The sequence below is a fragment of the Entelurus aequoreus genome, linkage group LG23 (assembly GCF_033978785.1).
Source record: "Entelurus aequoreus isolate RoL-2023_Sb linkage group LG23, RoL_Eaeq_v1.1, whole genome shotgun sequence".
NCBI lineage: Eukaryota > Metazoa > Chordata > Actinopteri > Syngnathiformes > Syngnathidae > Entelurus > Entelurus aequoreus.
The window spans coordinates 33064954-33076545 of record NC_084753.1 but is presented as its reverse complement, the minus strand read 5'-3'; the positions used below and the strand labels follow the sequence as shown (position 1 = coordinate 33076545).

Genomic DNA, 11592 nt, shown 5'->3' with positions numbered 1-11592 from the left:
CAAAACAGGAGCGCAAGACAAGAACTAAAACACTACACACTGGAAAACAGCAAACAAGTCAAAATAAGTCAGGGGGTGATGTGACAGGTGGTGACAGTACACCTACTTTGAGACAAGAGCTATATTGATGCATGCTTGGTTATGGTTTAAAGTCATATCCCACAATTGCGACAACAACTTTTTACTGTCAACTGAGTTTCGTTTTTTAATGATTTCTGCTGGTGGTGTTTTATCACCGCAAAAAATGTGCCTTTGCTCAAAAAAGGTTGGAAAACACTGGTCTACGGTACACTTATTAATGATGAAAAATGATATCTATCTGCAATTAATCACAATTAATTTGGAGTTACCTATGAACAAAATGTGGTTAAAGGCCTACTGAAACCCACTACTACCGACCACGCAGTCTGATAGTTTATATATCAATGATGAAATCTTAACATTGCAACACATGCCAATACGGCCGGGTTAACTTATAAAGTGCAATTTTAAATTTCCCGCCACACTTCCGGTTGAAAACGTCTAGATATGATGACGTATGCGCGTGACGGAATCAGTTGATGCGGAAGAATTGGTACACCATTGAATACAATACAAAAAAGCTCTGTTTTCATTTCAAAATTCCACAGTATTCTGGACATCTGTGTTGGTGAATCGTTTGCAATTTGTTTAATGAACAATGGAGACTGCAAAGAAGAAAGTTGTAGGTGGGATCGGTGTATTAGCGGCGGACTACAGCAACACAACCAGGAAGACAGAGATGGATAGCAGACGCGTTAGCCGCCGAACTCACCTTAACTTCCTCCGTCTCGCCGACCGCATCTGTGATCGGGTGAAGTCCTTCGTCGCACCGTCGATCGCTGGAACGCAGGTGAGCACGGGTGTTGATAAGCAGATGAGGGCTGGCTGGCATAGGTGGATAGCTAATGTTTTTAGCATAGCTCTGTGAGGTCCGGTTGCTAAGTTAGCTTCAATGGCGTCGTTAGCAACAGCATTGTTAACCTTTGCCAGGATGGAAAGCATTAACCGTGTATTTACATGTCCCTGGTTTAATAGTATTGTTGATCTTCTGTCTATCCTTCCAGTCAGGGATTTATTTATTTTGTTTCTATATGCAGTTAAGCACGATGCTCTCACGTTAGCTCCGTAGCTAAAGTGTTTCGTCGATGTATTGTCTTGGAGATAAAAGTCACTGTGAATGTCCATTTCGCGTTCTCGACTCTCATTTTCAAGAGGATATAGTATCCGAGGTGGTTTAAAATACAAATCCGTGATCCACAACAGAAAAAGGAGAGAGTGTGGAATCCAATGAGCCAGCTTGTACCTAAGTTACGGTCAAAGCGAAAAAAGATAAGTCTTGCACTGCATCTAGTCCTTCACTCTAACGTTCCTCATCCACGAATCTTTCATCCTCGCTCAAATTAATGGGGTAATCGTCGCTTTCTCGGTCCGAATCTCTCTCGCTGCTGGTGTAAACAATAGGAAAATATGAGCAGTCCTTCCCCCGGTGTCGTCATGCTACTTCCGGTAGGGGCAAGGCTTTTTTTTATCAGATACCAAAAGTTGCGATCTTTATCGTCGTTGTTCTCTACTAAATCCTTTCAGCAAAAATATGGCAATATCGCGAAATTATCAAGTATGACACATAGAATGGATCTACTATCCCCGTTTAAATAAAATAAAAAATTCAGTAGGCCTTTAATCACGATTAAATACTTTGTTTGACAGCCCTAGTATATATGTACATATATATATAAATATATATATATATATATATATATATATATATTTTTTTTATATATATTTTTTTTTTCTTTTGATCCAAATTGGCCCTTGAGTCAAAGTATTGCTAAGCCTGGGTTGGGCTAATGTCAACCAAACATTGTCTCACTTTCAATTGGACAAGTGAAGATGAATATATTATGCATATGTACACATGGTGGTATAAAAGACGTCTACACATTGTCACATGCTGCTAAGGAACACACATTGAAGATTCTTCAACACGTTGGTGCAAAGAAGGTAAGCCAGACTGGAACTATTCATGACATATCAATAATATGGCTTATGACTAACTGAGTGTATTTGCAGGCACCCAGATAAAATGGCACCAGAGGTCACCTTCAACAGAACTGCTGTCATACATCCTTGTTATGAAGTCGATATGTACGATGCACCGTCAAAAACACGTTCCTCCGGGTGTGTGCTTCTGAACATATTTCTTTGCTTATTATCCGTCATCATAATATGTGGAAACCTCCTCATAATCATCACTGTGGTGTATTTCAAGCAGCTCCACACTCCCACTAACTATCTCATTCTCTCTCTGGCAGTGGCCGACTTACTTGTCGGTGTTTTATTGTTCCCTCTCAGCATTGAATTCACCCTCAGTTACTGTGTCTACCAAGAAGAAGTGATTTGCAAAGTGCGGAACAGCATCGACGTGACCCTGAGCACTGCTTCTATTCTACATTTATGCTGTATTTCCATAGATAGGTATCACGCGGTGTGTAAACCTCTGACTTACAGAACCACGCTCACTGTTCAAGCGGTTGCGGTCATGATCCTGCTCAGTTGGACTCTTTCACTTCTCGTCGCCGCCGGTTTTGTGGTGGCGGAATTCAACTATGCAAAGTGTGGGGAAGAATGTTACGTCGATATTTTGATCGCAAATATTGTAGGAGTCATCTGCTCCTTCTACATACCTGTGATCATAATGATATGCATCTATGCAAAGATCTTCCTTGTAGCACAGAACCAGGCTCGCAGCATCCAAAACACCAACTATCCGAGTAGAACACCAGGAGCAAATGTCAGTAAGATGGAGAGAAAGGCCACAAAGACTCTGACTATAGTTATGGGTGTTTTCCTCATCTGCTGGACTCCGTTCTGTATTTATATTTCTGTACAGCTTTTCAACCAGGTACCGATGGCAGTTGGTGAAGGACTTACCTGGCTGGCTCTGTCAAATTCTATGCTCAATCCTTTCATTTATGCTTTCTTTTACAGCTGGTTCCAGTCAGCTTTTAAAATCCTTATATTAGGTAAAGTATTTCAAAGCAATTTTTCTAGAACCAGACTTAACTGACATTAGCATCAAGCATTATAAGGAGGGATCTGGAAAGTGAGATGTTTGCCTGTCTGTCGTTGTGTTCCCTAATTTGAGTGTACATAAATGACATAATCTGGACTGTACATACATGCTCATTTTGAAAATGTCATTTTGTTTATAGATTATATGCAATCTGTTGTTGTGTTCCCTAATTTGAGTGTACATAAATGAAGGTGTGTACATTAGCTGCCTGGACATAATCTGGACTGGACCTGGTTTTAAGAACCCTTTAAACCAGTGGTCCCCAACCACCGGGCCAGGTACCGGTCCGCGGCCGCACAAAAAAAAAAAAAAAAAAAAAAAAATTGTTTTTTTTTATTGCATTTTTTTAAATTAATTGAACATACAAAACACAATATATACATTATATATCAATATAAATCAATACAGTCTGCAGGGATACAGTCCGTCAGTCCGTAAGCACACATGATTGTATTTCTTTATGACAAAAAAAAAATTTAAAAATACCATAACCCCCCCCCCGCCCCTTTCACGACCACCAGTCCGTGGGACAAATTTTCAAGCGTTGACCGGTCCGCAGCTACGAAAAGGTTGGGGACCACTGCTTTAAACAATCTAATTTCATTGACAACCTGGTCTGGTGAAGATAATGTCCTTTATTTGAAAAATAAATAGCGAAAGGAAGGTAAAAAGGTGTTTCAAGAATAAACAACAAATGGAGTAGGGCAAAGAAAAATATAATTTTTATTTATTTATTTTATTTAATTCATTCATTCATTTATTCATTTTTTATCTCCTTCATTGATGTGCATTTTTGATCAATAGACAACTTTAGCAACTAAACACATATTTATACACCTATGCTTGAGAAAGAACAGGATGAGGAAAATCTTATATTTCCTGCCCCCTTCAACATAATAAGTAGTCTTACTTAATGGATAGCCCAGATTCGCACGCATACAAACCAAACAGATACATCCAAATATAATGAAAACAAACAAAAAACACAAAAAAATAAATAAATAAATAAAATAAAATAAGTGCAAAACTTCATGAAGTACCAACCGAACAAAAAAAGGAATATACACCTCAAGGGATGATACAAAACCAGACAAAAAATAAGTAAAATAATAAATATAAAGCACAATGTAGACAATTACGGCTGTCCATATGATCTTATTGTTCTGTCTTTATATATATTTTTTCAATTGGAATATATTTCTACAATCTTTTATCTCATTTTAATGGGAATTCCGTAGTTTAACCCCCACCACTGATATACACATTTGTTTTAAAGTTGTCCTTGAATACTGATGTTGGAAATGACCTTTTCTTCTGCGCTCTTCATTCTCAGAAGTGATGACAAACACTTTTTGTAAATTTGCTGGTAATATTTTACTTTTAGCCTTAAACATAACACATACTGTCTGTAACTTTACTAGCTCCTGTAGTTTCAATAAACCCGAATTAATAAATAGTTAGTGTGTTTTAGATCATCTGCTTTATGAATAATCCTTATAGCTCTTTTCTGTAGTTGATACAATGCCTTTATGTTACTCTTATATGTGTTCCCCCACACTTCCACACAGTTGCTGATACATGGCAATATAAGTGCACAATACAATATACGCATTGCTCTGTAATCTAACACAGTGGTTCTCAAATGGGGGTACGCGTACCCCTGGGGGTACTTGAAGGTATGCCAAGGGGTACGTGAGATTTTTTTAAAATATTCTAAAAATAGCAACAATTCAAAAATCCTTTATAAATATATTTATTGAATAATACTTCAACAAAATATGAATGTAAGTTCATAAACTGAACATCAAATCAAGTAGGCTATTCCATTCATTACAATGCAACACTGCAATATTCAGTGTTGACAGCTAGATTTTTTGTGGACATGTTCCATAAATATTGATGTTAAAGATTTCTTTTTTTGTGAAGAAATGTTTAGAATTAAGTTCATGAATCCAGATGGATCTGTATTACAATCCCCAAAAAGGGCACTTTAAGTTGATGATTACTTCTATGTGTAGAAATCTTTATTTATAATTGAATCACTTGTTTATTTTTCAACAAGTTTTTAGTTATTTTTTTTTTTTTTTTTCCAAATAGTTCAAGAAAGACCACTACAAATGAGCAATATTTTGCACTGTTATACAATTTACTAAATCAGAAACTGATGACATAGTGCTGTATTTTACTTCTTTATCTCTTTTTTTCAACCAAAAATGCTTTGCTGTGATTAGGGGGTACTTGAATTTTTTAAAAAATTCACAGGGGGTACATCACTGAAAAAAGGTTGAGAACCACTGATCTAACACATATTTAACCTTATTTAATATAAAAATACTCTTGGACATCTTTTTCCGTACATGTGCAATATGAGGTTTCCATATCATGCAGTATCACGCCTAAAAATCTAAGTTCAGAAACCCTTTCAATATCAATTCCATCTATTGACAGTTTGATCGTTTCCTCCCTTTTCATAAAACTTTGTTTTTTTAAATTTAATGATAATTTATTGACATCAAACCATCTCTTAAGTTCAATCATTTCCTGTTCAATAATGTTTGATAATGCTTTTAAGTCATGTCCCGAACTATAAAAGTTGGTGTCGTCCGCAAATAATACTCGTTTCAATAACTTTGATACCTCACATATGTCATTAATATATAAAATAAACTATTTTGGTGCTAAAACCGAACCTTGTGGAATTCCACATTCAATCCTCATTTGTTCAGATGTATTACCCACAAAATCCACAAACTCTTGTCTGTTATCTAAATAACTTCTTAGCCAGTCTAAAACTACTCCTCTCACACCAAATGAATACAACTTGGACAATAATATAGAATGATCTATAGCAGGGGTGTCCAAAGTGCGGCCCGGGGGCCATTTGCGGCCCACAGCTAATTGTTTAGCGGCCCGCCACACATTCTGGAAATGCTATTGCAAAAATAAAAAATAAACATTAACTAGAAAAAGTTGCAATGTTGACACAAAGCTGCCATGCAGGCTGTTTTTTTTCTTTTGTCTATCTTTCTTTTTCTTTTTTGCCATTGCTTAAAAAAAAAAAAAAATCAATGTTATCATGAATTATTGACCTTCTCAAGGCTCCAATTATTTCAAATATTTCAGTTTTAAAATGTTTTATGTGGCAAATATTGCATATATTGTGTGGTTGCCATACAAAAACATCAACGTTTTCTTTGACAAAAGAGCATAAAACAAACAAAATAATAGTTCAAACGTAAAATTGACAGATATATCTGAAGTTGATCTCGTAACTTAAGTGTTGAAAGTATAAAAAAAAACTAATACAAATGTATCACTTTATGAGAGGGGCACCTTTTGGATCCCAAATATATTTATTGGGATTTTATTTATCTTTTCACTGTGATTACTCAAAAATAACAATGAATTAATATCAATGGTGTCTTGCATTATTGATGTTTTTAAGGCTCTAATTACTTCACATCAAACATTGCTTTCTGAGGGTTTTGGGCAGTGGGGGAAATATTGCATATTTCAGTTTTATTATAAAAAACAAAGTTGTCTTGACAGAAAAGGCATAAAATCTTTTTGTTTTTTTAATTTTATATCAACCTGAAGTTGATACACTGTAGAGATTTACTGTAAGCGTTAAATTTTAACATTTTTAACATTTTAATGACTTAGACCCTTTATGGTCCCCGGGAGCCCTAAAGGTAAAAAAAAAAAAAAAAAATCCATATATTTTGTTATGATTTGAAAATGAAAACTATCAAAATGGCCCCCGCAGGCTTTAATTGTTCCGTATGCGGCCCTCAGTAGAAAAAGTTTGGACACCCCTGATCTATTGTGTCAAATGCTTTTTTAAGATCGATAAACACCCCTATAGTGTATTTCTTATTATCAGTTGCTGTTTGGGACAGTGCACATTAATCAACACTTGAATAAACAGTGTAAATGCGCCGGACTTAGCATAAATGCTCATTTTCAGCCGTAGTCCCAAGGCAGGTTTCTAAAATAACACAGTGAGACACATAAGACTTTAAAACCACGATGACAGAAATAAGAACTAAATGAATAAGACATTATAAAACAGACAATTACACAATTACAGGATGTGGAAGGAGGTGTGGTCAGTGCGCCTGCAGGAGCAAAGGTCACCGCCTCTGTCTATGGTGCTGAGGACGAGCACCATCGAATGGGGGCGGGGCATGTGCTGACGGCGAGACACAGCTGACAGTGAGCGGCCGAGAGCAGAGGGGGAGAGAGGATACGGACGTGACTGAAAAGTCACGTTCTGCGGGAGAAAGACTTTGATAAAACCTATGTGCATTAAACACTTTGTTAAAAACTGCACGCTTGGCTCTTGTGCCGTGTCTACAGTGGATCTGCTAGGAAGCAACTTCCACACAGGATAATAGACCAGGACAGACAATCCCCTCACAGCTTCAAATACGCTGGCCAGAGGCCCACTGGAACGGGCTGGAGTCTGGAAACAGTGTTCAATGTTTTAAAGGCCTACTGAAATGAATTTTCGACCCTCATTTTCCGAGGTGGTATAAAATACAAATCCGTGATCCACAATAGAAAAAGGAGAGAGTGTGGAATCCAATGAGCCAGCTTGTACCTAAGTTACGGTCAAAGCGAAAAAAGATATGTCTTGCACTGCATCTAGTCCTTCACTCTAACGTTCCTCATCCACGAATCTTTCATCCTCGCTCAAATTAATGGGGTAATCGTCGCTATTTATTTTGTTTCTATATGCCGTTAAGCACGATGCTATCACGTTAGCTCCGTAGCTAAAGTGTTTCATCGATGTATTGTCGTGGAGATAAAAGTCACTGTGAATGTCCATTTCGCGTTCTCGACTCTCATTTTCAAGAGGATATAGTATCCCAGGTGGTTTAAAATACAAATCCGTGATCCACAATAGAAAAAGGAGAGAGTGTGGAATCCAATGAGCCAGCTTGTACCTAAGTTACGGTCAAAGCGAAAAAAGATAAGTCTTGCACTGCATCTAGTCCTTCACTCTAACGTTCCTCATCCACGTATCTTTCATCCTCGTTCAAATTAATGGGGTAATCGTCGCTTTCTCGGTCCGAATCTCTCTCGCTGCTGGTGTAAACAATAGGAAAATATGAGCAGTCCTTCCCCCGGTGTCGTCATGCTACTTCCGGTAGGGGCAAGGCTTTTTTTTTATCAGATACCAAAAATTGCGATCTTTATCGTCGTTGTTCTCTACTAAATCCTTTCAGCAAAAATATGGCAATATCGCGAAATTATCAAGTATGACACATAGAACGGATCTACTATCCCCATTTAAATAAATAAAAAAAATTCAGTAGGCCTTTAATCACGATTAAATACTTTGTTTGACAGCCCTAGTATATATATACATATATATATATATATATATATTTCTTTATTTATTTTTTATATATTTTTTTTTTCTTTTGATCCAAATTGGCCCTTGAGTCAAAGTATTGCTAAGCCTGGGTTGGGCTAATGTCAACCAAACATTGTCTCACTTTCAATTGGACAAGTGAAGATGAATATATTATGCATATGTACACATGGTGGTATAAAAGACGTCTACACATTGTCACATGCTGCTAAGGAACACACATTGAAGATTCTTCAACACGTTGGTGCAAAGAAGGTAAGCCAGACTGGAACTATTCATGACATATCAATAATATGGCTTATGACTAACTGAGTGTATTTGCAGGCACCCAGATACATGGCACCAGAGGTCACCTTCAACAGAACTGCTGTCATACATCCTTGTTATGAAGTCGATATGTACGATGCACCGTCAAAAACACGTTCCTCCGGGTGTGTGCTTCTGAACATATTTCTTTGCTTATTATCCGTCATCATAATATGTGGAAACCTCCTCATAATCATCACTGTGGTGTATTTCAAGCAGCTCCACACTCCCACTAACTATCTCATTCTCTCTCTGGCAGTGGCCGACTTACTTGTCGGTGTTTTATTGTTCCCTCTCAGCATTGAATTCACCCTCAGTTACTGTGTCTACCAAGAAGAAGTGATTTGCAAAGTGCGGAACAGCATCGACGTGACCCTGAGCACTGCTTCTATTCTACATTTATGCTGTATTTCCATAGATAGGTATCACGCGGTGTGTAAACCTCTGACTTACAGAACCACGCTCACTGTTCAAGCGGTTGCGGTCATGATCCTGCTCAGTTGGACTCTTTCACTTCTCGTCGCCGCCGGTTTTGTGGTGGCGGAATTCAACTATGCAAAGTGTGGGGAAGAATGTTACGTCGATATTTTGATCGCAAATATTGTAGGAGTCATCTGCTCCTTCTACATACCTGTGATCATAATGATATGCATCTATGCAAAGATCTTCCTTGTAGCACAGAACCAGGCTCGCAGCATCCAAAACACCAACTATCCGAGTAGAACACCAGGAGCAAATGTCAGTAAGATGGAGAGAAAGGCCACAAAGACTCTGACTATAGTTATGGGTGTTTTCCTCATCTGCTGGACTCCGTTCTGTATTTATATTTCTGTACAGCTTTTCAACCAGGTACCGATGGCAGTTGGTGAAGGACTTACCTGGCTGGCTCTGTCAAATTCTATGCTCAATCCTTTCATTTATGCTTTCTTTTACAGCTGGTTCCAGTCAGCTTTTAAAATCCTTATATTAGGTAAAGTATTTCAAAGCAATTTTTCTAGAACCAGACTTAACTGACATTAGCATCAAGCATTATAAGGAGGGATCTGGAAAGTGAGATGTTTGCCTGTCTGTCGTTGTGTTCCCTAATTTGAGTGTACATAAATGAAGGTGTGTGTTGCTGAGCCCGACCTGGACATAATCTGGACTGTACATACATGCTCATTTGGAAAATGTCATTTTGTTTATAGATTATATGCAATCTGTTGTTGTGTTCCCTAATTTGAGTGTACATAAATGAAGGTGTGTACATTAGCTGCCTGGACATAATCTGGACGGGATCTGGTTTTAAGAACCCTTTAAACCAGTGGTCCCCAACCACCGGGCCCGGTACCGGTCCGCGCCCGCACAAAAAAAAAAAAAAAAAAAAACTTTTTTATTTTTTTTTATTGCATTTTTTTAAATTAATTGAACATACAAAACACAATATATACATTATATATCAATATAAATCAATACAGTCTGCAGGGATACAGTCCGTAAGCACACATGACTGTATTTCTTTATGACAAAAAAAAAAATAAAAAAATACCATAACCCCCCCCCCCCCCCCCCCCCCTTCACGACCACCAGTCCGTGGGACAAATTTTCAAGCGTTGACCGGTCCGCAGCTACGAAAAGGTTGGGGACCACTGCTTTAAACAATCTAATTTCATTGACAACCTGGTCTGGTGAAGATAATGTCCTTTATTTGAAAAATAAATAATTAAATACATAAAAAAAATATTGAACAAAAAAAGAAATTAAAATAAAATAAAAACAGTTACATAGAAACTAGGAAGGTAAAAAGGTGTTTCAAGAATAAACAACAAATGGAGTAGGGCAAAGAAAAATATGATTTGTATTTATTTATTTAATTTAATTCATTCATTCATTTATTTATTTTTTATCTCCTTCATTGATGTGCATTTTTGATCAATGGACAACTTTAGCAACTAAACACATATTTATACACCTATGCTTGAGAAAGAACAGGATGAGGAAAATCTTATATTTCCTGCCCCCTTCAACATAATAAGTAGTCTTACTTAATGGATGGACCAGATTCGCACGCATACAAACCAAACAGATACATCCAAATATAATGAAAACAAACAAAAAGCACACAAAAATAAATAAATAAATAAAATAAAATAAGTGCAAAACTTCATGAAGTACCAACCGAACAAAAAAAGGAATATACACCTCAAGGGATGATACAAAACAAATACAAAACCAGACAAAAAATAAGTAAAATAATAAATATAAAGCACAATGTAGACAATTACGGCTGTCCATATGATCTTATTGTTCTGTCTTTATATATATTTTTTCAATTGGAATGTATTTCTACAATCTTTTATCTCATTTTAATGGGAATTGCGTAGTTTAACCCCCACCACTGATATACACATTTGTTTTAAAGTTGTCCTTGAATACTCATGTTAGAAATGACCTTTTCTTCTGCGCTCTTCATTCTCAGAAGTGATGACAAACACTTTTTGTAAATTTGCTGGTAATATTTTACTTTTAGCCTTAAACATAACACATACTGTCTGTAACTTTACTAGCTCCTGTAGTTTCAATAAACCCGAATTAATAAATAGTTAGTGTGTTTTAGATAATCTGCTTTATGAATAATCCTTATAGCTCTTTTCTGTAGTTGATACAATGCCTTTATGTTACTCTTATATGTGTTCCCCCACACTTCCACACAGTTGCTGATACATGGCAATATAAGTGCACAATACAATATACGCATTGCTCTGTAATCTAACACAGTGGTTCTCAAATGGGGGTACGCGTACCCCTGGGGGTACTTGAAGGTATGCCAAGG

At 37.0% G+C, this 11592-nt stretch overlaps 2 protein-coding genes across 2 annotated transcripts; both read left to right on the top strand.

The window, feature by feature from the left end:
* Positions 1-2104: 2104 nt before the first annotated feature.
* Positions 2105-3088, top strand: LOC133640562 (trace amine-associated receptor 1-like). The gene has a single exon (XM_062034045.1). It carries the CDS (start codon positions 2105-2107, stop codon positions 3086-3088), a length of 984 nt encoding a protein of 327 aa, XP_061890029.1.
* Positions 3089-8810: 5722 nt separating this feature from the next.
* On the top strand, positions 8811-9794 carry LOC133640561 (trace amine-associated receptor 1-like). The gene has a single exon (XM_062034044.1). The coding sequence runs from the start codon at positions 8811-8813 to the stop codon at positions 9792-9794; it is 984 nt and encodes a 327-aa protein (XP_061890028.1).
* The last annotated feature ends 1798 nt before the right edge of the window (positions 9795-11592 follow it).

What these genes read in the sequence shown, in the direction of transcription:
- LOC133640562 (XM_062034045.1), top strand. Translation starts at nt 2,105, where the DNA reads ATGGCACCAGAGGTCACCTTCAACAGAACTGCTGTCATACATCCTTGT.
- LOC133640561 (XM_062034044.1), top strand. Translation starts at nt 8,811, where the DNA reads ATGGCACCAGAGGTCACCTTCAACAGAACTGCTGTCATACATCCTTGT.